General features: G+C 43.0%; 1 protein-coding gene across 1 annotated transcript; it reads left to right on the forward strand.

Annotated features, from left to right (window-relative positions):
- Positions 1 to 1,988: 1,988 nt before the first annotated feature.
- Positions 1,989 to 19,012, forward strand: LOC121571333 (NACHT, LRR and PYD domains-containing protein 1 homolog). The gene is made up of 8 exons (XM_041882736.2): positions 1,989 to 2,308; positions 16,200 to 16,237; positions 16,383 to 16,447; positions 16,581 to 16,801; positions 16,928 to 17,187; positions 17,585 to 17,710; positions 17,866 to 17,998; positions 18,302 to 19,012. The coding sequence occupies exons 1-8, from the start codon at positions 2,287 to 2,289 to the stop codon at positions 18,592 to 18,594; spliced, it is 1,158 nt and encodes a 385-aa protein (XP_041738670.1). The 5' UTR covers positions 1,989 to 2,286; the 3' UTR covers positions 18,595 to 19,012.
- The last annotated feature ends 7,919 nt before the right edge of the window (positions 19,013 to 26,931 follow it).

A 26,931-nucleotide genomic window follows, 5' to 3' on the forward strand; every position in this document is an offset into this window, starting at 1 on the left:
CTTTACGGAAGAGTGGCCAGAAAAAAAACATTTCTTAAAGAAAAAAATAAGCAAACATATTTGGTGTTTGCCAAAAGCCATCTTTTTGGCCATCAAGGAAAACGCTATGTCTGGCGCAAACCCAACACCTCTCATCACCCCAAGAACACCATCCCCACAGTGAAGCATGGTGGTGGCAGCATCATGCTGTGGGGATGTTTTTCATCGGCAGGGACTGGGAAACTGGTCAGAATTGAAGGAATGATGGATGGCGCTAAATACAGGGAAATTCTTGAGAGAAACCTGTTTCAGTCTTCCAGAGATTTGAGACTGGGACAGAGGTTCACCTTCCAGCAGGACAATGACCCTAAGCATACTGCTAAAGCAACACTCGAGTGGTTTAATGGGAAACATTTAAATGTCTTGGAATGGCCTAGTCAAAGCCCAGACCTGAATCCAATTGAGAATATGTGGTATGACTTAAAGATTTCTGTACACCAGCGGAACCTATCCAACTTGAAGGAGCTGGATCAGTTTTGCCTTGAAGAATGAGCAAAAATCCCAGTGGCTAGATGTGCCAAGCTTATAGAGCCATACCCCAAGAGACTTGCAGCTGTAATTGCTGCAAAAGGTGGCTCTACAAAGTATTGACTTTGGGGGGGTGAATAGTTATGCACGCTCAAGTTTTCTGTTTTTTTGTCTTATTTCTTGTTTGTTTCACAAAAAAAATTATTTTGCATCTTCAAAGTGGTAGGCATGTTGTCTAAATCAAATGATACACACACCCCAAAAATCAATTTTAATTCCAGGTTGTAAGGCAACAAAATAGGAAAAATGCCAAGGGGGGTGAATACTTTAGCAAGCCACTGTATGAGCGAACGTTCCAAAATGCAATTTGCGGGAAACACAGTTCCAAAATGGGCACCGCACATGCGAGCTGTTTCATGGACAGAGATGGAAATATCTGTTAGAAATGTAGAAAAAGGGGAGATCTATAGTTTCAACAACTATCATGGGTTGCTAATATGACTAAGATAATGCCTTTGGATGCTAGATAATGAAATAGAGTTGAAAGAAAACCAGTAGAACAGGAGAATGCATATGAGGAAGTATTTTTAAAATAATTGCCTCCACATTTCTATGGTGGGATTTTGGCTATAGGCTACATTGAAGCAAGGTAAGACATGCCTCAATAATTTGAAGTAAAACGTCCAAACAATTAAGGAACAGGAAAAATATAGCGATTCTAATGATAGGCCTAACCGTCTTCTGGTCGATGGAAAGGCATTTCCAAAAACCTTCTCAATTAAATGTTAACTAGCTACATAGTAGCCTATGCCTACCTGGCAGAATGATATCATGATATCATATTTGCATCAATCCTGTGGCCATTTGTTTTAAAATCTCCATCTCAGGTCCTACAGAAAGACCACTAACCAAACAACAGTGCTAGGTGCCTGCACACTTGAATTAAAGGCGAACTACCCAAAAAATCTCCTGATGTGGTTTAAGAACATCTCATTTTGTTATTTTTCTATTAAAAGTGTGATTTAAAAAAAAAGTGTGATTTAAACTGAAATAAATCTGAAACCTGTGCATTTCTGACTCAGTTGACAGCTTCATTTATATGTTTCAATAGTAGATCTACTATTAGCCTACTTGAACAGTACAGCTTGGGTTGGCCTGAGACCAATTTGTGATTTATAATTTTGGGTCATTCAGAGTGTATGTCACTGTTTCTCTTCCGTTCACCAGGCGGGCCGTTTGGCAAAATTAGAGTATACCCACTTCTCCAGACACCACTAGTCTTATACAGTACATTTAGTTATTGCTTGCTTTATTGTCTTTTGTTTAATTTATATAACAACATTGTAGCATTATCTAGTCCTAATGACGTGATTCCACTATTTGTACCGGTTTGCATCAGTTTCAATGCGGAACTTTTATCTTGAAGGCCAACCGCTGATTCCACTACTGTCGCTAATCGCTATTGTGGCTCAGTTCACATAGCTAGGTCGTTCCAGCCTTCTCCCTTGGTCGTGAGGCATGTACTTTCTCACATCCCCGAAAGAGTCTTCTATTTATATTTCTCTTCTCTTCTTTTTCTGAGAGAGGGTTATTTGTTGTTGTATATGCATTTAGTGGATGTTAGAGGGAGAAAATAACACAGGTTGAGATAGGTCAAAATAAGGCAGTATTTGGAGAAAGAGGAAGTAAACTAGCACTCGGCGTACTGTTGTGAATTACAGTTGAACCGGACAGAAGCAGGAAACTGATATCATCCATTTAAACCGTAACTGGCTGAAAATGGCCACGTCAAAACACCAAGGTGAGTGTTATACCGATACCCTTCTGTGAGGTAGGCCTACTCTTCCCATTTCGTTGCAGGCCGACTATATGTGCTATAAAAAAGTGTTCGCATAAAATAACAGGTCTCTACCAGGCACAGCCAGAAGAGCCTATGTTTCTTCATAGGTTCCTGCCTTCGTAGCCAAGTACTGTAGTTTTAGACTGGGTAGTCTTATCTGTAAAGCACTTTATGCCAACTGCTGATGTAAAACGGCTATTTAAAGTACATTTTATTTATTATTTGTATTAAAGCAAGTAAAGAACTTCCTGAAACAAGTAAAGAACTTCCTGAGACAAGTACAAACATTCATTTCCACAAAGATGAATAACTTCCCAGAAGTAAGTGTATGTAAAGCTATGTGAAGATAAGTCAAATCACATTTTATTGGTCACATATACATGTTTAGCAGATGTTAAATTCGGGTGTACTGAAATGCTTGTGCTCCTAGCTCCAACAGTGCAGTAATACACAACAATACACACAAATCTAAAAAGTAAAATAATTGAATAAAGAAATCGCTATACACATATATACACACACATGTATACAGTACCAGTCATATATATATATATAGTACCAGTCAAAAGTTTGGACACACCTACTTATTCAAGGGTTTTTCTTTATTTTTACTATTTTCTACATTGTAGAATAATAGTGAAGACATCAAAACTATGAAATAACATATATGGAATCATGTAGTAACCAATAAAGTGTTAATCAAATCAAAAATATATTTTATATTTGAGATTCTTCAAATAGCCACCCTTTGCCTTGATGACAGCTTTGCACACTCTTGGCATTCTCTCAACCAGCTTCATGAGGAATGCTTTTCCAACAGTCTTGAAGGAGTTTCCACATATGCTGAGCACTTGTTGGCTGCTTTTCCTTCACTCTGCGGTCCAACTCATCCCAAACCATCTCAATTGTGTTGAGGTCGGGTGATTGTGGAGGCCAGGTCATCTGATGCAGCACTCCATCACTCTCCTTGGTCAAATAGCCCTTACATAGCCTGGAGGTGTGTTTTGGGTCATTGTCCTGTTGAAAAACAAATTATAGTTCCACTAAGCGCAAACCAGATGGGATGGCGTATCGCTGCAGAATGCTGTGGTAGCCATGCTGGTTAAGTGTGCCTTGAATTCTAAATAAATCACAAACAGTGTTACAGCAAAGCACCCCCACACCATCACACCTCCTCCTCCATGCTTCACAGTGGGAACCACACATGCAGAGATCATCCGTTCACCTACTCTGCGTCTCACAAAGACACGGATGTTGGAACTAAAAATCTCAAATTTGGACTCATCAGACCAAAGGACAGATTTCCACTGGTCTAATGTCCATTGCTCGTGTTTCGTGGCCCAAGCAAGTCTCTTCTTCTTATTGGTGTCCTTTAGGGGTGGTTTCTTTGCAGCAATTCGACCATGAAGGCCTGATTCACGCAGTCTCCTCTGAACAGTTGATGTTGAGATGTGTCTGTTACTTAAACTCTGTGAAGCATTATTTTGGGCTGCAATTTCTGAGGCTGGTAACTCTAATGAACGTGTCCTCTGCAGCAGTGGTAACTCTGGGTCTTCCTTTCCTGTGGTGGTCCTCATAAGAGTCAGTTTCATCATAGTGCATGATGGTTTTTGCGACTGCACTTGAATAAACTTTCAAAGTTATTGAAATGTTCCGTATTGACTGACCTTCATGTCTTAAAGTAATGATGTACTGTCGTTTCTCTTTGCTTATTTGAACTGTTCTTGCCATAATATGGACTTGGTCTTTTACCAAATAGGGCTATCTTCCGTATACCACCCCTACCTAGTCACAACATAACTGATTGGATACAGATGAGTCGACCTACAGTTTTATTACGCGATTGCAGGAGAAGAGCCAGATCGTATTAGGCATTGCAAGTGAAGGAACGAGACGGCGATTGCTACGAGAACTGGGTTTTTGGCTTACCAGAGGCTGTGGAAATATGCAGTGTAGCTGAGGTTACTGAGAAACGCATGAGGACGATAGATGGAATACAAGTGGATACAGTGAATGCAGCAGAGAGACAGCAGAGGTACAAACCACAGGAGAGCACACCCATGAGAGGTCAGGTGACATTACATAACAAAAACTGTACATACTGTGGTAACAATCACAAGCTGGGTGGAGAGCAATGCCCAGCTTATGGCAAAACATGCAGGTCCTGTGGTGTTGCAAATCATTTTGCCAAGGTGTGTCAGGCAGGGGACAGATCAGGCAGAGTAAAGAAAGTGCATGTTGTGGAGGATAATATATATACAGAGAGAGGGAGGCTCTGACAATGAGGAACTGGTCTACACCACGGAATTGATCAGCACAGCTCACTCTCAGGGACAGAAATGGTTGGTGCAGCTAAGATTGAATAATAAAAGACAAGAATGCCAGCTCGACACCGGGGCAACATGCAAGAGAGTGAAAGAGAGAATATCACCAAATACCCCACTACAGGCAAGCAACACACTACTGAAGCTATACTCGGGAGAGTTAATGAGATCAATGGGGCGATATCACACAGACTGTGTCATTAAGGGAGTTAAGCACAAGCTAGTGTTTGAAGTTGTGGAGATGGACCAAAATCCATTACTCTCTGGTTCTACGTGTGAGCGCTTAGGACTCATGACTGTCAAAATACCAGCGGAGCTAAACAAAGTGGAGCAGTGCCTCAAAGGACCTTTAACCAAAGAACAGCTGCTGAGTGCAGTTATGAGGTTTTCAACGATCCAGTGGAGTCTGTGCCAGGAGATGTCCACTTCGTACTGGACCCAAGTTGCACCACTGTACAATGTGCACCACAGAATGTGCCTGTAGCCTTGAAGGCACAAGTGAAAGCCCAACTGGAGAAATATGAACGTGATGGACATATTACCCCAGTGACTGAGCCGACACCCTGGATAAGCTACATAGTTGTAGTTGCCAAGCCAGAAAACATCAGATCATGTATGGACCCCAAACCCTTTAATCTAGCACTGAAAAGGTCTCACTACCTTATGCCAACATTAGAGGATGTGTTGTACAAACTGCCTAAGGCACGCGTATTTGCGCTGGTGGATGTTCGAGATGCCTTTCTCCAGTGTAAACTTGATGAGGACAGCAGCAGGATAATGATGTTCTGGACGCCATGGGGGAGGATGAGATGGCTGAAACTTCCCTTTGGGGTGTCCGTGGTCCCTGAGATTTATCAACGTAACCAACATGAACTGCTGGGGGACCTCAGAGCCATCGATGCCGTGACTCCAATGAAGAGGCGGAGCGTGACCACAACAACAATCTGCACGCACTGATGGAGCGGTGCAGGGAGGTGAGACTCCGGCTCAGTGTGCAAAAGCTGTAGTTCAAGCTGAAAGCAGTTCAGTTTCATGGACACATACTATCCTCCGAGGGACTGAGAATAGACCCAGAGAAGACCAGGGCTAAACTGGACATGCGGACACCCACTGATGCCAAGTTTAATTGGATTTGTGACATACCTGGCCAAGTTCCTGCCCAAGCTGTCTGAGGTGTGTGAGCCACTTCGCCGGCTCCTGGACAAAAACAGTGTGTGGCACTGGCTGCCTAAACATGAACAAGCTGTACAGGAAATAAAGCTCCTGGTGTCTGTCACGCCTGTTCTGAGGTACTACGACGTCTTGAAACCGGTCACTGTGCAAAGTGACGCAAGCAAGAATGGATTAGGGTGCTGCCTAATGCAACACGGACAGCCCGTGGCGTTTGCTTCGCGATCATGGACGCCAACAGAGCAAAACTACGCTCAAATAGAAAAGGAATGTTTGAGTATTGTATTTGCTTGCCAGAGATTTCATCAATATCTGTATGGCAGAGTTAATTACAGCTGAGACGGATCGTAAGCCAATCGCAATCTTCAAGAACCAGCTCCTCTGTGCCCCTAAGCGTCTCCAAGGTATGTTAATGCAGCTGCAAAACTACAACTTGGGTGTCCTCTACAAGCTTGGGCCGGAAATGTACATCAGCGACGCTCTGAGCAGAGCAACAACACAAGGCAGGGGGACAGATGCACCACACACACAGCACACTGTGTGCAACGTAAAAAGTTAGCAGGCTGCATTCACACACATTGACCAGGCACAGCATCTCAATGTTACAAACCACAGGTTCCGTCAGATTTTACAGTACACTGAGGTCAAGTCAGTTGTTCTCTCAGGATGGCCAGCTGTGAAAGAGGACACCTCTCTGAGTGTAAGAGATTATTGGTCCTTTCGTGATGAAATCAACGTGCAAAACGGGGCACTGAGGGCGGAAATGCTAGCCGCATACATGCTAGCCACATTGGCGGGAAGGCACGCTATAGACAAGCAAGGGGCACACATTTCTGGCCGAACATGAGAGGGAAAATCAAGGACTATATATCAAATCAAATTTTATTTGTCACATGCGCCGAAAACAACAGGTGTAGACCTTACAGTGAAATGCTTACTTACAAGCCCTTAACCAACAATGCAGTTTTAAGAAGGAATACCCAAAAAATAAAAATACAATATAAAATAATACAAAATAAAAGTAACAAATAATTAAAGAGCAGCAGTAAAAATAACAATAGCGAGGCTATATACAGGGGGTACAGGTACCGAGTCAATGTGCGGGGGCACCGGTTAGTCGAGGTAATTGGGGTAATATGTACATGTAGGTAGAGTTATTAAAGTGACTATGCATAGATAATAAACAGAGAGTAGCAGCAGCGTAAAAGAGGGGTGGAGGGCAATACAAATAGTCTGGGTAGCCATTTGATTATATGTTCAGGAGACTTATGGCTTGGGGGTAGAAGCTGTTTAGAAGCCTCTTGGACCTAGACTTGGCGCTCCGGTACCGCTTGCCGTGCGGTAGCAGAGAGAACAGTCTATGACTAGGGTGGCTGGAGTCTTTGACAATTTTTAGGGCCTTCCTCTATACCAGGCGGTGTCAGAGGAAGGCCCTAAAAATTGTCAAAGACTCCAGCCACCCTAGTCATAGACTGTTCTCTCTGCTACCGCACGGCAAGCGGTACCGGATGGCAGGAAGCTTGGCCCCAGTGATGTACTGGGCCGTACGCACTACCCTCTGTAGTGCCTTGTGGTCGGAGGCCGAGCAGTTGCCATACCAGGCAGTGATGCAACCAGTCAGGATGCTCTCGATGGTGCAGCTGTAGAACCTTTTGAGGATCTGAGGACACATGCCAAATCTTTTCAGTCTCCTTAGGGGGAATAGGTTTTGTCGTACCCTCTTCACGACTGTCTTGGTTTGCTTGGACCATGTTAGTTTGTTGGTGATGTGGACACCAAGGAACTTGAAGCTCTCAACCTGCTCCACTACAGCCCCGTAGATGAGAATGGGGGCGTGCTCGGTACTCTTCTTTTTCCTGTAGTCCACAATCATCTCCTTTGTCTTGATCACGTTGAGGGAGAGGTTGTTGTCCTGGCACCACACGGCCAGGTCTCTGACCACCTCCCTATAGGCTGTCTGGTCGTCGTTGGTGATCAGGCCTACCACTGTTTTGCCATTGGCAAACTTAATGATGATGTTGGAGTCGTGCCTGGCCATGCAGTCATGAGTGAACAGGGAGTACAGGAGGGGACTGAGCATGCACCCCTGAGGGGCCCCCGTGTTGAGGATCAGCGTGGCGGATGTGTTGTTACCTACCCTTACCACATGGGGGCGGCCCGTCAGGAAGTCCAGGATACAGTTGCAGAGGGAGGTGTTTAGTCCCAAGGTCCTTAGCTTAGTGATGAGCTTTGAGGGCACTTTGGTGTTGAACGCTGAGCAGTAGTCAATGAATAGCATTCTCACATAGGTGTTCCTATTGTCCAGGTGTGAAAGGGCAGTGTGTAGGGCAATAGAGATTGCATCATCTGTGGATCTGTTGGGGCTATATGCAAATTGGAGTGGGTCTAGGGTTTCTGGGATAATGGTGTTGATGTGAGCCATGACCAGCCTTTCAAAGCACTTCATGGCTACAGACGTGAGTGCTATGGGTCGGTAGTCATTTAGGCAGGTTACCTTAGTGTTCTTGGGCACAGGGACTATGGTTGTCTGCTTTAAACATGTTGGTATTACAGACTCAGACAGGGAGAGGTTGAAAATGTCAGTGAAGACACTTGCCAGTTGGTCAGCGCATGCTCAGAGTCCTTGTAATCCGTCTGGCCCTGCGGCCTTGTGAATATTGACCTGTTTAAAGGTCTTACTCACATCGGCAATGGAGAGCGTGATCACACAGTCATCCAGAACACCTGGTACTCTCATGCATGTTTCAGTGTTACTTGCCTCGAAGCGAGCATAGAAGTAATTTAGCTGGTCTCGTAGGCTCGTGTCACTGGGCAGCTCGCGGCTGTGCTTCCCTTTGTAGTCTGTAATAGTTTGCAAGCCCTGCCACATCCGACGAGCGTCGGAGCCGGTGTAGTACGATTCGATCTTAGTCCTGTATTGACGCTTTGCCTGTTTGATGGTTCGTCGGAGGGCATAGCGAGATTTCTTATAAGCTTCCGGGTTAGAGTCCCGCTCCTTGAAAGCGGCAGCTCTACCCTTTAACTCAGTGCAGATGTTGCCTGTAATCCATGACTTCTGGTTGGGGTATGTACGTACAGTCACTGTGGGGACAACGTCATTGATGCACTTATTGATGAAGCCAGTGACTGATGTGGTGTACTCCTCAATGCCATCGGAAGAATCCCGGAACATATTCCAGTCTGTACTAGCAAAACAGTCCTGTAGCTTAGCATCTGCTTCATCTGACCACTTTTTTATTGACCGAGTCACTGGTGCTTCCTGCTTTAGTTTTTGCCTGTAAGCAGGAATCATGAGGATATAATTATGGTCAGATTTTCCAAATGGAGGGCGAGGGAGAGCTTTGTATGCGTCTCTGTGTGTGGAGTAAAGGTGGTCTAGAGTTTTTTTCCCTCTGGTTGCACATTTAACATGCTGGTAGAAATTAGGTAAAATGGATTTAAGTTTCCCTGCATTAAAGTCCCCGGCCACTAGGAGCGCCGCCTCTGGATGAGCTTTTTCCTGTTTGCTTATGGCCGTATACAGTTCATTGAGTGTGGTCTTAGTGCCAGCATCGGTTTGTGGTGGTAAATAGACAGTTACGAAAAATATAGATAAACTCTCTTGGTAGATAGTGTGGACTACAGTTTATCATGAGATATTCTACCTCAGGCGAGCAAAACTTTGAGACTTCCTTACATATCGTGCACCAGCTGTTGTTTACAAATATACATAGACCGCCACCTCTTATCTTACCAGAGGCTGCCGTTCTTTCCTGCCGATACAGTGTATAACCCGCCAGCTGTATGTTATTCATGTCATCGTTCGGCCACGACTCTGTGAAACATAAGATATTACAGTTTTTTATGTCCCGTTGGTAGGATATTCGTGCCTGTAGTTTGTCCATTTTATTATCAAGCGATTGTAAATTGGCCAATAGTATCGATGGCAAAGGCAGATTAGCCACTCGTCGCCGGCTCCTTACCAAGCACCCCGATCTCCTTCCGCTATATCTTATTTTCTTTCTACTGCGAATGACGGGGATGAGGGCCCTGTCGGGTGTCTGGAGCAAATCCCTCTCGTCCGACTCATAAAATAAAAATTATTCCTCCAATTCAAGGTGAGTAATCGCTGTTCTGATGTCCAGAAGCTCTTTTCGGTCATAAGAGACGGTAGCAGCAACATTATGTACAAAATAAGTTTAAAACAATGCGAAAAAACACACAAAATAGCACGGTTGGTTAAGAGTCCATAAAACGGCAGCCATCCCCTCCGGCGCCATTCCAACTGCTCAGCCTGTAATGAATATGCACGAGCAAAGCAAAATGAATCAATGATGTCACATGACATCCCAGAGCGCCCATGGCAAACAGTGAGCATGGACCTTTTTGCCTATGCAGGGAAGGACTTCCTGATCATGGTTGATCATTACTCAGATTACTGGGAGGTGGAGCCACTACCAGACGTATCAGCTGACACGGTCATCACACGCTGCAAAGTCCAGTGGGAAACCAGACTGTGTAATCACAGACAATGGGGGGTGCTATGATTCAGCCAGATTCATACAATTTGCAGAGGAGTGGGGATGCACTCATATCACCTTGTCCCCTCACCATCCACAAGCCAATGGAAAGGCACAGTCAGCTGTCAAGATGGTGAAAGGCTTATGCAAAAGGGCCAAGCTAGACGGTACGGACTTGGTCAGCTATACTGCAGTGGCACAACACGCCCACTGAGGGGATGGACAGTAGCCCCGCACAGCGTCTCGTGTCACGCAGACTCAAGTCATCGCTGCCGGCGGCACCAAGCCTGCTGCAGCCCTCTGTGGTTGTGGGTGTCACTGAGAAACTCAGAAAATGAGGATTGCCTAATCACACTATGAGGTGGCCACCAGAGACCTCCCTGACTTGAACGTTGGAGATCAGAATGCGACCATTACCAGGTGACCGGACAGGACGGTGGCGGCTCGGTTCCTGTCTGAAGAGGGTCGCTCCCCGGTCGTTTCTTGTGGACGTCGATGGCACACTCTACAGACGCAACAGAGTGGACCCTCAAGTGGCAGAACAGGCCGCACAAGGATGAAACTCATTCAACGCCACAGCATGAGAAATTGGAGCGTGGTCAGCCAGACCCAGACAGGGCAGTGGGAACTGGAAAGTCTGGAAATGAGGCTGAGAAGTTGAAGGACTGTGGGGAGGGGCATATGGGTGAGTCACATAACACACAGGCATATGTGCCAAAAGCACACCTGCACCACAAATAGACACTGAAATACCCGCTGTGCATCTGCGTAGTGGCCGTCTGTCATGACCACCCAAAATACTAAATCTATAAGTGACAGGTTTCACTGACCTAAAGCCGATGGGCTATGGACGAGAGACTTTGGGGCGGACACACAGTTTTACTATTGTAGAAGTATCAAGTTGTATTGCATTGTGTAAAAAAAAAAAAAAAAAGGCAAGAACAATTATATTTTCAGTTCATCATTGTAGGCAACGATGTTGGGTCTATTTGTTAACTGTTGTGGTTCAAAACGTAAACATTGAAAGGAAAATAGATGTTATATGTAAGGCTTGGATGCCACCTGCTGGTATGGTGCTAAACTGTTAGGTTATAGACCGGATGCAAATTGTTCTACGGAAGTTCTTAGACGCTGGCTAAGGCACTGTTGGCTTCTTCAATAAAACTACATGAAAGGAGCAACAATAGCTCAGCCGCGAAGTGGTAGGCCACACAAGCTCACAGAATGGGACCGCCGAGTGCTGAAGTGCTCAGCAGCGCCCAGAAGAGTGGAGGCTGTTATAGCGGCAAAGGGGGGACCAACTCCATATTAATGCCCAGGATTTTGGAATGAGATGTTTGACAAGCAGGTGTCCACATACTTTTGGTCATGTAGTGTATCCTGCTCATCGAACATCTCATTCCAAAATCATGGCCATTAATATGGAGTTGGTCACCCTTTGCTGCTGTAACAGCCTCCACTGTTTTGGGAAGGCTTTCCACTAGATGTTAGAACATTGCTGCGGGGACTTGCTTCCATTCAGCCACAAGCATTAGTGAGGTCGGGCACTAATGGTGGGCGATTAGGCCAGGCTCGCAGTCTGCGTTCCAATTCATCCCAAAGTTGTTAGATTGGGTTGAGGTCAGGGCTTTGTGCAGGACAGTCAAGTTCTTCCACACCGATCTCGACAAACCATTTCTGTATGGACCTTGCTTTATGCACAGGGGCATTGTCATGCTGAAACAGGAAAGGGCCTTCAACAAACTGTTGCCACAAAGTTGGAAGCACAGAATGTCATTGAACGCTGTAGCGTTAAGATTTCACTTCACTGGAACTAAGGGTCCTAGCCCGAACCATGAAAAACAACCCTCAGACCATTATTCCTCCTTCACCAAACTTTACAGTTGTCACTATGAATTCGGCCAGGTAGCGTTCTCCTGGCATCCGCCAAACCCAGATTCGTCCGTCAGACTGCCAGATGGTCAAGCGTGATTCTTCACTCCAGAGAACACGCGTTCACTGCTCCAGAGTGCAAACCTGTCATCAAGGCAAAGGGTGGCTACTTTGAAGAATCTAAAATCTAAAATATATTTTTATTTGTTTAACACTTTTTTTTATTTGTTTTATATATATATATATATATATATATATATATATACAGTACCAGTCAAAGGTTTGGACACACCTACTCATTCCAGGGTTTTTCTTAATTTTTACTATTTTCTACATTGTAGAATAATAGTGAAGACATCAAAACTATGAAATAACACATATGGAATCATGTAGTAACCAAAAAAGTGTTAAACAAATAAAAATATATTTCATATTTTAGATTCTTCAAAGTAGCCACGTGTTATTTAATAGTTTTGATGTCTTCACTATTATTCTACAATGTAGAAAATAGTAAAAATAAAGAAAAACCCTGGAATGAGTAGGTGTGTCCAAACTTTTGACTGGTACTGTGTGTATATATATATATATATATATATATATATATATATATATATATATATCAAAATATATTTTATATTTGAGATTCTTCAAATAGCCACCCTTTGCCTTGATGACAGCTTTGCACACTCTTGGCATTCTCTCAAACAGCTTCACCTGGAATGCTTTTCCAACAGTCTTGAAGGAGTTCCCACATATGCTGAGCACTTGTTGGCTGCTTTTCCTTCACTCTGCCGTCCGACTCATCCCAAACCATCTCAATTGGGTTGAGGTCGGGTGATTGTGGAGGCCAGGTCATCTAATGCAGCACTCCATCACTCTCTTTCTTGGTAAAATAGCCCTTACACAGCCTGGAGGTGTGTTGGGTCATTGTCCTGTTGAAAAACAAATGATAGTCCCACTAAGCCCAAACCAGATGGGATGGCGTATCGCTGCAGAATGCTGTGGTAGCCATGCTGGTTAAGTGTGCCTTGAATTCTAAATAAATCACAGACAGTATCACCAGCAAAAATCTCCAATTTGGACTCCAGACCAAAGGACACATTTCCACCGGTCTAATGTCAATTTCTCGTGTTTCTTGGCCCAAGCAGGTCTCTTCTTCTTATTGGTGTCCTTTAGTAGTGGTTTATTTGCAGCAATTCGACCATGAAGGCCTGATTCACACAGTCTCCTCTGAACAGTTGATGTTGAGATGTGTCTGTGACTTGAACTCTGAAGCATTTATTTGGGCTGCAATTTCTGAGGCTGGTAACTCTAATGAACTTATTCTCTGCAGCAGAGGTAAATCTGGGTCTTCCATTCCTGTGGCGGGCCTCATGAGAGCCCGTTTCATCATAGTGCTTGATGGTTTTTGCGACTGCACATGAAGAAACGTTAAAAGTTCTTGAAAGTTTCCGTATTGACTGACCTTCATGTCTTAAAGTAATGATGGACTGTCGTTTCTCTTTGCTTATTTGAGCTGTTCTTGCCATAATATGGACTTGGTCTTTTACCAAATAGGGCTATCTTCTGTATACCCCCCTTACCTTGTCACAACACAACTGATTGGCTCCAATGCATTAAGAAGGAAAGAAATTCCACAAATTAACTTTTAACAAGGCACAACTGTTAATTGAAATGCATTCCAGGTGACTACCTCATGAATCTGGTTGAGAGAATGCCAAGAGTGTGCAAAGCTGTCATCAAGGCAAAGGGTGGCTATATGAAGAATCTCAAATATAAAATATATTTTGATTTGTTTAACACTTTTTTTGGTTACTACATGATTCCATAGTTTTGATGTCTTCTATTATTCTACAATGTAAAAATAAAGAAAAACTCTCAAATGAGTTTGTGTATCCATACTTTTGACTGATAGTGTATGTATATGTAATACGTAGGATAGAATAGTATATGTACAGCAATAGTTAAATAGGATAGGCCTTGACTAGAATACATTATATACATGTAAAGTGGGTAAAACAGTATGTAAACATTATTAAAGTGAACAGTGCATTCGGAAAGTATTCAGACTCCTTGACTTTTTCCACATTTTGTTACGTTACAGCCTTATACTAAAATTGATTTTTTTTAAATTATCCCCTCATCAATCTACACATAAAAAATTGAAATATTACATTTACATAAGTATTCAGACCCTTTACTCAGTACTTTGTTGAAGCACCTTTGGCAGCGATTACAGCCTCGAGTCTTCTTGGGTATGATGCTACAAGCTTGGCACACCTGTATTTGGGGAGTTTCTCCCATTCTTCTCCTCAGATCCTCTCAAGCTCTGTCAGGTTGGATGGCGTGCGTCGCTGCACAGCTATTTTCAGGTCTCTCCAGAGATGTTCGATCGAGTTCAAGTCCGGGCTCTGGCTGGGCCACTCAAGGATATTCAGAGACTTGTCCCGAAGCCACTCCTGGCTGTGTGCTTAGGGTCGTTGTCCTGTTGGAAGGTGAACCTTCACCCCAGTCTAAGGTCCTGAGCGCTCTGGAGCAGGTTTTCATCAAGGATCTCTCTATACTTTGCTCTGTTCATCTTTCCTTCAAACTTTACTAGTCTCCCAGTCCCTGACGCTGAAAAACATCCCCACAGCATGATGCTGCCACCATCATGCTTCACCGTAGGGATGGTGCCAGATTTCTTCCAAACGTGAAGCTTGGCATTCAGGCCAAAGAGTTCAATCTTGGTTTCATCAGACCAGAGAATCTTGTTTATCATGGTCTGAGAGTCCTTTAGGTGCCTTTTGGCAGACTCCAAGCGGGCTGTCATGTGCCTTTTACTGAGGAGTGTGTTCCGTCTGGCCACTCTACCATAAAGGCCTGATTTGGTGGAGTGCTGCAGAGAAGGTGTCCTTCTGGAAGGTTCTCCCATCTCCACAGAGGAACTCTCGAGCTCTGTCAGTGACCATCGGGTTCTTGGTCACCTCCCTTACCAAGGCCCTTCTCCCCCGATTGCTCAGTTTTGCCAGGCAGCCAGCTCTAGGAAGTCTTGGTGGTTCCAAACTTCTTCCATTTAAGAATGATGGAGGCCACTGTGTTCTTGGGGACTTTCAATGCTGCAGAAATGTTTTTGTACCCTTCCCCAGATCTGGGCCTTGACACAATCCTGTCTCGAAGCTCTACGGACAATTCCTTCAACCTCATGGCTTGGTTTTTGCTCTGACACGCACTGTCAATGTGGGACTTTATATAGACAGGTGTGTGCCTTTCCAAATCATGTCGAGTCAATTGAATTTACCACAGGTGGACTCACAAGTTTTAGAAACATCTCAACAATGATCAGTGGAAACAGGATGCACCTGAGCTCAATTTCGAGTCTCATAGCAAAGGGTCTGAATACTTATGTAAATAAGGTATTTGTTTTTTATTTGTTATACATTTCCTAAATTTTCTAAAAACCTGTTTTTGCTTTGTCATTATGGGGTATTGTGTGTAGATTGATGAGAATAAGGCTGTAACGTAACAAAGTGGAAAAGGTAAAGGGGTCTGAATACTTACGAATGCACTGTATATAGGGCAGCAGCCTCTAAGGTGCAGGGTTGAGTAACCGGGTGGTAGCTGGCTAGTGACAGTGACTAAAGTTCAGGGCAGGGTACTGTACTGGGTGGAGGCCGGCTTGTGGTGACTATTTGACAGTCTGATGGCTTTGAGATAGAAGCTGTTTTAGCAGCTTAAGATGGCAGTCCCACGGTTTCAGCTTTGATGCACCTGTACTGACCACCCGCTACCATCCAGAAGGCGAGTACAGGCCATGGCTCGGGTGGCTGAGGTCCTTGAGGAAAATAAATAAAGCTAATCAAATGATAATGTACTTAAATATCTGGATGGTTGATTTTTTTTGTTTATTCATGGATGGGTTCATTCCTAGAATCACTTGCTTACTGGATAGATACATTGCCTGGTGAATTCAATCCTTTACTTATTTATTATGTGACTTGACTTCAGATACTCTGACGGAATGCTTGAGTTGCAGCCATCTTAAGGTGAGAGGACAAAATGTTGATATTATTATGACAAATCTACTTATTCTACACTCACGGCTCATAACTGTTGTTGCAATAATTGCCAAATATTTTAGAAAGATTAATCTGAAGGTTTTACCATATTTGGTTGCTCAATCTTGAACAGACCGCAGAAATTTGGATTGAGCGTGAGCCCTTAGTGTCTACAGAAAATGAGATTTCAATCTACAGGTAAACACCTTGGACTTACTTTCCCCTACCTCAATCATTAGCACCTGTCACGAACAAATCCTGATAAACTGAATTACTGAATCCTCTGTTAATTTAATGTTTTGGTTACCTAATTTGCATTCCCTTCTTCCAGACTTGAATCTATCGCAGGGCGTTATGAGTGCAGAGTATCAGGGCTGCGCTGGGTATGTGAGAGCAAAGTCACACTTCAGTACCACTTCAGCTCTTGGGACCCTCACAGGGCAGTGCTACAAAGCATGGGGTACAGGCAAGGAGGCCCCCTACTGGACATCAAAATCATTGAAGGAAAACTGGAAGAAGTGCATCTGCCACATTTTGCCTGTTTTGGTGAATGTATGGATGTCAGCTATTCTGAACAAGACATTGTTTTATTGACCTGGGAATTCTCAATACATTTTAAAATAAATGTTTTAATCAAACTGATATTAATGCAAATGTTCTGGTTTGTGTCCATTTTAGGGGTTGGAGATCGTTATGATCCCTCCATAAAGCAGAAAGTGAGAGTTCTTCATGTAGCAGACCGAGGCGTGTCCATAGAACAAGTGGATAAGGTCACCCGCTTCCACGTCAAGATTCTCCATCCATCTTTCTCTCTGAGGGGTGTTATCCTGCAGGCATTAGGGTGTTCCGTGCACTGTGACTTGCAGATTTATCGGACCAGGACAGCACACCTCACGCTACGTGCTTATCTGATGCCATGTGATCCTGCATTAACACAGGTTATTAAGGCTAACTCTGTTCCTCTTCCTCATTGTTACTTCCATATAAAGTATTTATTCAACCAGGATGGTCCTCTCAGCAACAATTGCCAGTGATTCAAAAAAACATCAAAACACTCCAAATCAGATCAGACAAACATAAAACAATCAGACACCCTGATCAAGGCATTAGCCAAGACGTGTTGGTGTATTTGAATGACTTAGCCCACACATTTAAAGGCTTTTTAACGTTCAAACCCACACGTGCCTGGACTTTGATTTTTTATGACACTTGGCACCCATTTGTAGTGATAGTTTTTCCTTTTTCTTGTCTAACCTAAAACAATGTTGAGAACAAATGGTCATTGGAAGTATACAGTACAATACACAGTGATGGATGTGTTTGCTTGTTCTACAGGCAGTGGAGAAACAGGAGAAGTGTCATGGATCCACAAGGATCCTAAAACCAAGACCAGAGAAGTCACAATGGTTGACTAGTGATTTTTACCTCACGACATCGTGTCCTTCTGATGTTAACCCTCGTGTACGGTTTGAACTTGTTTAGAACATTAATTAAATCCAAAACATTGCACATGCCCAGAACCCCCCACCCCCCCAAATAATCACTAATTTCAGCGAACTTCAAGAAACTGTATGTTCCATGTTTGTTAGACTAACACTATCTATCTATTGTCTCAGAGATTGGAGCTCGCACATGTTGACCCACCATACTTCTTTGAGGTGTTTATAAGAGACGCAGATTTTGACTTCAGTCTGAACCTAAGCTGTAAAAGTCGTAAACAAACCATATGGAACCATGAAATACGAGAAGGTCAGAAAAGATCCATTGACTTAGTAATCATAAATGTCAAATATAGTTTAAGGCCGGGATTCCTCAGGCGAGTTGCACGCTGCACTACAGACAATGCACCTTTTAAAGGCATATTCCTTTACATTCATGGAGATCGCATTCATGGTAAACACTGCCGATATCAGCTCAATCGTAAACTACCTTTAAAAGTAAAGTGTAATGCACTTGTCAATACTGCGCCTTTGATTGAATCCCGTCCTAGAAATGTGTTTAATGTCATGTCATAAGAAAAGGCAAACTAATTGTATCAGTTTCCTTTTATAGCTGAATACACGGGTCCCATCTTGACCTCAGACCAGCACTTTGTGGACCTCCACCAGACAGCCCTTATTGACAGAGTGAGTCAGGTCGATCCCATCTTGGACAGACTCCTGAAGAGTGGAGTCATCACTGCTGATGGCTACAGTGACGTGATAGCTGAAAATAACAACCAGAAGAAGATGAGGGAGCTCTTTGATGGGCCCTTAAAAGGATGTGGCCCCGAAGGTAAAGATCGGTTCTTAGAGATCCTGACAGAGATGGAGCCAAACCTAATCAATCACCTGAAGCGGGAATGAGGAGCTGGGTTGGTGAATGGGGGGCATTTGAAGTTTATTTTAGGGGAAAGGGCATGAATGATGGCAGTTACGCTTTGTATTTATTTGTGTTTACTAGAAAAAACAAACATAAAAGGAGCATAGGCTCATTCCTTTTATTTCCACATGTAATTATACAGGGGCACAACTTTAGTTTTAGAAGTGTGTGTGTGTGGGGGGGGGGGGGGTTGGCTATCTAAAGCTAATTTGCTGCATTTCTACACAATCTAATATGACCCTTTTGGGGTTATTTTGGGGTCACTTATTGTAAAGATGAATATAATGTTTCTAAACACTTCTATGTTAATGTGGATGCTTCCATATTTACAGATAATCCTGAATTAATCGTGAATAATGATAAGTGAGAAAGTTACAAACGCACAAATATCATACCCCTCCCAAAAATGCTAACCTCCCCTGTTATTGTAATGGTGAAAGGTTAGCATGTCTTGGGTATGATATTTGTGCGTCGTAACTTTCTGAACTATATTTTAAGACAATGAAATACTCTGCCAACAAAAAAGCTGTTAGAATTATAAATGTGTGTATTAAGGTCCTTGTGTAATGTGATATTGTACCCCCTAGCCCAAATGTCCTTTGTATATTCTTTATATATACACACTTGTGTTCCCCATGTACTTTTTGAATTGATTTGTTAATAGAAAAAATGAGAAAAGAAAAATGGATAGTTAGTATGGCAAAAGTTCCCTGATGTCGTACTACATTTTTAATTTTTTTATTTAACACTAACATGTAAAAAACAGAACAGCCAGAGGGATTACACAAAGAAATAAGGAAGAGAGAAAATTATAATACAAATCCACATTATATCAAATCAAATAGACATGTAACAAATACATTTGGTTTTGTATACGTTTTAATGATGCTAAATAGTTTTCCAAGTCTCATTTTTAAAAAGGGGGGCTTTTTCTTCATAAATGTAGATTTGTGTATGAAACATTTTCCTAATAAAATAGAGATTTATGACATACTGAAGTTCAATTGTGGAATTAGTGTAGTCAAACTTAGATATTTCAATGGTTGTATGCATTTTGTTGCCAAGATATAGTTGTACATCAGTCCAGAACACCTCACTATGTAAACAATTACAAAATATGTGTTCAATAGATTGTTTCTAGTTCACAAAATCTGCATTCACTAGTAACATCAGGTATATATTTAATCAGGCTATTACATGGGTAGAATCTATGGATAATCTTAAAGGAGCTCTCCTTTACTTTATTGGTCACCATAAATGTGTGTGGAGTGAGCCAAGCACTGCACCAGTTTATATCAAACAATGAAGCCCAATAAAATAGTAGAAGGAATATAATTCCTGTAGAAAACATCCCTTAAACGATTATTGAATTACTTATCTAGTAAACCTATGCCATTCACTTGGATATCGCTTACAATAGATGTTCCAAAATATGCATTATTCTGGAGTAAAGATTTTATCCCACTAGGTATAGCTTTTATAACGGTGTCATATTCCTTGCTTGAAACCTCAAAGTTGTATCTTTCCATAAATTCTCTCAGTGTAAATAGATTCCCACTAATACTAACTAATTGGCTGACAAGGACAATGTTTTTCAAGAACCAGTTACAGTAAAATAACATCTTGTTTCTATGTAATATCGACCCATTATTCCATATAAAACATTTATGAGGTGAAAAGTTGTTTATACAGCAACGCCCAGCACATTAAAGCCTGCTTGTGAAAAGCTGCCAATTTCACAGGAAGTTTACCAACAATATAGGGACATTGTAGTAAAAAATTAAGCCCTCAAGCTTCTGAAATACAAAATGAGGTATAATATTCCAGAAACCATGAGGATTTTTAAAGTACCTTTTAACCCAGTTGACTTTTGATATCTGATTAAAGAGAGTGAAGTCTAAGACATTTAGACCGCCATCACAAACCCTGTTGGTGATAACATCTAATTTTATCTTCAGTTACTGGATTCGAATTAAGATCATTCACAGCCTTAAGATTTTTGGTGATCTTTACACCGAGGTATGTTACAATCTGCTGGATTGACAGCTCCTTTCAGAACAAACATCTCACATTTGGAAAGATTTACATTTTACATTTAGTCATTTAGCAGACGCTCTTATCCAGAGCGACTTACAGGAGCAATTAGGTTTAAGTGCCTTGCTCAAGGGCACATCGACAGATGTTTCATCTAGTCAGCTCGGGGATTAGAACCAGCGACATTTCGGTTACTGGCACAATGCTCTTAACCACTAAGCTACCTGCTGTCCCTGCTTCACAATATCCAATGCTAATCTAGTTTGTGACATTTTTCAAAAAAAGTGAAGTGTCATCCGCATGTCGTACTACTACATTCGCCAAAATACGAAGTATACAAGCAGTGGACATTATTTCCGTGCTTTTAGGGCCCATAATGCAATTCTTCAGAAAATGAGCGCGGCTTCACAACGTTTTCAGATTAGAAGAAAATGGCGGAAGATATGCAGCCGAAGACCAGCGAGAGCGGATACAAAGTAATTGCTTTAACTAATTATGACAAATGTTCAGCAATGTAATGATTTTTCAAATAAGTTACCTTACACGTTATGTTGGCTGACAATTTGTTAGCTAAACTATCCTTACGAATCGCATATCATTACAGAAGTATGTACCGGTATGTTAGCTAGCAACCTAACGTTACTACATCAAACTTGCCAGTATATTAACTATATGCTATCTAACTAACTACCCAACGTTTATTGACTTGATTATTCCCGTCATTCTTAGTTTAGCTAAGTGGTATAGTCGTTGTGCGTTCTCAATGGACATTCGGGTGCTTTCGTAAATTCGCTCTGCCTATCTACTCCAATTTCAGAGCACTCTCGTCAGTGTACCAGAGCGCTGCGCTCAACCGTTTAAAATGGCCGGTGTCAGTAAACGTCGGCAAAAAAGTGTTATTAAATTGTTGCCAGCAACACAGTTAGTCACCAACGCTCTAGATAACTTGAAAACGGCCTAACCAGCTCTGCTAAGGAGAGTAAAATGGTCAGTGTGGTGTTCTCTCATGTGTGTCCGGAAGTAGATAACAAGCTAGCCAACGTTAGCCTAGCCAGTTAGCTTGACTGCAGTTGTGAGGCCAGAACGCTCGGGTCAACCATACTCCTCGGCCAGAGCGTCCAGTGTGCGCTCTGAACGCTCCGAGAGCGAAACGCTCTGGCACTCCAGATTGAATTTAAGAACACACCTGAAGTTGTAAAATGTCTATCTATTTGTTATGCTAACAATCTAGCAAGAGGTTGCATAGCAACAGCGTCAACTTCCGGTAGACAGGCGAAGCTCTAATATGCTCAACTGAAAGGATACCGTTCGTTTACAGTGTACTAAAAATGAACTAATAGACAAGTTTACGCGCTGTATCCCGGGTGGCGCCATAACTCTACACAAATGCATTTCATTTCCGCCGGAAGTTGTTTGCACAACGTCTGCGGGTGTAAACACAGCGATGTCGACGCTAGCTTGGGAACACGGTTCTACTACTTTGACAGCGAGCACAGCTAGAAAGGTGCCCATTCGCTCAACCACGGCGCCTGACAAGTTTTTGTCAGAACAATTACACCCATCCTTCCGTGGCAATGCCGCAACCCGTCAAGGAGCGGAGGGGGAGGAACTTGCAAGGGACTATTTGGAAACTGTCGTAGTAAATATATAATGTTATAGCTTGGTCTGACTAAAATCTTGTGCATGACCCATTTTGTGTTGGGCCTTTGTATTCAATACAATGCACAAAAGACTTCTATCTTGTCAGCCTTATCAGCAGGTGGCTAAGGACAACACCCACGCCATAGGTCTCTCAGTTCTTCCAACTCACGAGTTCTTGCTCTGAGGACACACACACACACACCCCCACACACATACACACACACACACACATACACACATACACACACACACAAACATCCCCTTCTCTTAGGCTGAACATCTGAAGACAGAGAACCCGACTCAGAGCCAATGCAACAGTGACACTAGCCTGGAGGTGACCTCGCCCAACTCATCAGGACCAATCAGAAGATCAGAACTGCTAGATTCAACCTACTTCATTTTATTGTATAAAATGTCAGCACACAATGTTTAGGGGCTCTCTCTCAGATATCTCCCTACGAGATTGACGAACGGGTCCGTGCACGCTATTTACAGATATCTTTACCTCTGAATAAACTGCCTTATATTATACAATTATCCACCTTGTCCGAAAGTCTCTACTTGGTCTCCGTTCTCCAGTAAACTTGTGATCATCAACAAAACTCTGGGCAACAGCATTGAAACCAAAGGCTTAGTGGTGTGCGAAAAGGAACCGTGGCTTGCAGCATCTCCCGATGGAGTGATAAACAACGACATTCTGTTGGAGATCAAATCACCTGTGATGGGAAACAAGTCACTTGCAGAATTTTTGGCAACAAAGAACTGCGAAATCACAACTGTGGCAAACGGAGATAGGGTAGATTACCATATTGCCTGCTATGGTCCAAAAGGCTACTACATGCAGGTACAAATTGGGATGCACTGCACAGGGCTTCAGCACTCCCAAGTTGGTGATCTGGAACAAAACTGAGCACCTAGAAATCGAAGTACCCTACGACCAAGGCTTTGTCCAGGGGCATATCATAAGGCTGCGCACATGCTCCCGAAAATTGTTGATGATTTTGTTGAGGGAAGGTTACAGTTCTGCAGTAAATATCTCAGCATTTTAAAACCAAAATAAACTGCCTTATTTAGGTCATGCCCACAGGAGCCAACAGATGTCCATTGTTTACATGATCTCTTTATGCTGTGCAATATATCAGTGTGCCTACTGTTTGAGTGAAAATAAAGTTTGATGTAATTTCAATCCTTAGAGTGCTACAATTTATTTTAACACAGTTCATAATTCATAGTAAGCTCATACTGTACATAAATAACACTGGATTAATTAATTGTTTTGAGGAAACTAAACAAATGGCTTCAACAAGAAAGATTGCGTGTTTAATCTTAACAGGTATTAAAAAGTAAAATACAAAAGCAGCCCACACAATTACATCACTATGAAAATATTCATATATAATATTAAAAAATATAATGCACGCAGTATTTGTTGTGTTTATCTGTATTTAATGAACAACATGGCTGGGTGTTGGTAGACAGGGACACAGGGCAAGATTCTAAACCTCACTGATCAGTGGACTCTTCAGGTTAACTAGGCCAGCACAGATGGTTAAGATGTTGTCCAGTTTCGGTGCCATGCTGATGGGAACATTCTGGGATAAAATCTTAAACACCTTCAGTCTCTGGATTGCTCTTTCCACATGTATGCGGACATTGGCTACTCGCCTGGTGCGTGTCGTCTCCTCATTGGTCAACTGATTGCGCCTGTAGGTGAAAGCAGGGATGTTCAAACTGACCCTTCTCTCATCAAGCAAGTCTCGAATGGTGAACCCACGGTCCGCCATGACCTCATCACCAGCCCTCAGATAGTCTAGGAACCCACTGTCCATGGTGATAAACTTATCGCTGCTTCTGCCAGCATAGGCATCAGATATAAACATGATTAGCCCATTAGGGGCCACAGCGACGAGATATTTCAGTGTTGCGTGATTTATACTGGCTGAAAGTGTCACTCCTTGAGTCGTGGTTTGTGGCTCTCTGCATGGCACTTTCGGCACAGTCAATGATGCAGGTGGTTCGAGGGTAGTTCCTCTGAAACGACAAGGGCATGGTGGCACGAATGGTCTCTCTTGGAAGCCAGGGGATCAGGACTTTGAACTGTTCACCCATCACGTCAATCCAGTGACTAATCACAATGCTTGCCATGGATGTAGACACATTGAAGCGGTGAGCAATATCTCCTAATATTAGGTTTAGTTTTAGTTTCATCAACGTCATAAGTATTTGGTCAACAACAGGAAGGGTAATTGATGGCTTACTGAAAGGCAACAACACCGTCACCAGGGTGAAGAATTGAACCATAAGCACTCCTGTATACAGCCGGGACCTAGCATCATCAATGACCGTGGTGCTGGTCACAGTAGGACCCATTTCTGCCTCGCACTGTGTGGCCTTGTCTACTTTAACAGACTGTGTTGTTGAACAGTAAATGTGATCAATATGTGACGGATCCTCCCATTGGGTCTGGGCATCTCGAAATTTTGGTGTAGCAGGCTCGGCCTCACAGACAGGCTGACAGGTTTCTGGAGCATCTAAAAAGGGGAAGAGAAAACATGGATGGAGCAGAATTAATGCAGGCATAGAGTCCTCTCACTACAAACATCACAATGGAAAAATTTGTACTACAACATTGCACTCACACAATCATCACAACAGCCTGCCACCTTGCATTGTATTTATGATGTAGACTAAGGCACACGCAGGCAGGCACACACACACACACACACAATTAATGATGTAGCTATCGTGGGCATTGTTTGTCCCATCTCCAAAACAATCAACTGCCTTAGCAAAATACCGGTAGCAATGTTAATGTATGACAACTTCTTCATAATTAACAGTATTGTCAGCTTCATAGCTAAAGTTGCTGAACTTACCCTCAGATTCAAGTCTGCGTTTCTTTATCTGGGGGGAGGCAGTGGTCCGCTGGGTGAGTTGACGCCTCTTTGGCTGGGGAGGGCGATTGTATCCCAACCACAACTCTGGGAAAGGATTATCCTTGGTAGGTTTTTGGTCAACAAAGTGATAGGAACAAACAAAAACGTTGAGGGGTGGTTTCTTTAGATTCAATGCCTTCAGCCAGGTCCTTGATTCCGAGTCGGTATCAGGCTTGCGAAAAAATGTAAGCAATGGAGCGCAATCTCTTCGTAGCTGGTTTGTGGTCGTAGCACTCTCTATCTAACCACTCGTTCAGGTGCTTTCTCGAGTTTTTGCAACCAACTACCGCACACGTCGTTCCCGAACCACTTTTCTTCATGTTGTAATTGTAATTTTTATATCCTCTTTGTCACTGCGATATCAGTGCTTTGTCGGCACAACGGAGCTAGCTAGCAAAACAAACCCAGCCCGGCAGAACGGAAGTGGATTGCATCGACGGGAGGAGTTCAGGAAGTAGAGCGGAAACGGCACAAAAACTTGTCTATAGTATGGGTATTCGAACACAGCTATGATTACAATATTCAAACATCAATAGGTCTTCAACCACGTGACTTAGCAACCTCATAATTCAATAGCTCTTTGATCACATGACCTAGTCACCTCAAACCAACTTTGTATTGTTGAAAGGGGAGGGACACACATTGCACAACCTTTAGTTGTTCCAAAAAGCACTTTCAAATATTTATATAAAATCGTGCAAGTATAGAATTTCAATAGCTCTTCAACCAAAATGATTGTTTATCTATATATATATATATTTTAATCACTTACAAATTAGTAGCTCCTTGACCATGTGACCTAGACACATAAAAAAACGTTGGAATGGTCACAGGTTAGGTTAATACACAACATGGCCAAAGGTATGTGGACACTGCTTGTCAAACATCTCATTCCAAAATCATGGCCATTAATATGGAGTTGGTCCCCCATTTGCTGCTATAACAGCCTCCAATCTTCTGGGAAGGCTTTCCACTAGATGTTGGAACATTGCTGCGTGGAAACGGGATGTTTCCCTGCGTTTCCACTGCAATGCCAAGCGTCGGCTTGAGTGGTGTAACGCTCGCCACCATTGGACTCTGGAGCAGTGGAAACGCGTTCTCTGGAGTGATGAATCATGCTTCACCATCTGGCAGTCCGACGGATGAATCTGGGTTTGGCGGATGCCAGGAGAACGCTACCTGCCCCAATACATAGTGCCAACGGTAAAGTTTGGTGGAGGAGGAATAATGGTCTGGGTCTGTTTTTCATGGTTCGGGCTAGGCCCCTTAGTTCCAGTGAAGGTAAATCTTAATACTACAGCATTAAAATGACATTCTAGACGATTCTGTGCTTCCAACTTTGGGGAAGGCCCTTTCCTGTTTCAGCATGACAATGCCCCCGTGCACAAAGCAAGGTCCATACAGAAATGGTTTGTCAAGATCGGTGTGGAATAACTTGACTGACTCAACCCCATCGAGCACCTTTGGGATGAATTGTAACGCCGACTGTGAGCCAGGCATAATCACCCAACATCAGTGCCCGACCTCACTAATGCTCATGGCTGAATGGAAGCAAGTCCCCGCAGCAATATTCCAACATCATTCACCAACTCCAATGTAATGCCCATGATTTTGGACTGAGATGTTTGACAAGCAGGTGTCCACATACTTTTGGTCATGCAGTGTATATCTATCTATAAGTTACTGTAACTGCTACATGATCAGACATTT

The sequence above is a fragment of the Coregonus clupeaformis genome, chromosome 8 (genome assembly GCF_020615455.1).
Source record: "Coregonus clupeaformis isolate EN_2021a chromosome 8, ASM2061545v1, whole genome shotgun sequence".
Lineage (NCBI taxonomy): Eukaryota > Metazoa > Chordata > Actinopteri > Salmoniformes > Salmonidae > Coregonus > Coregonus clupeaformis.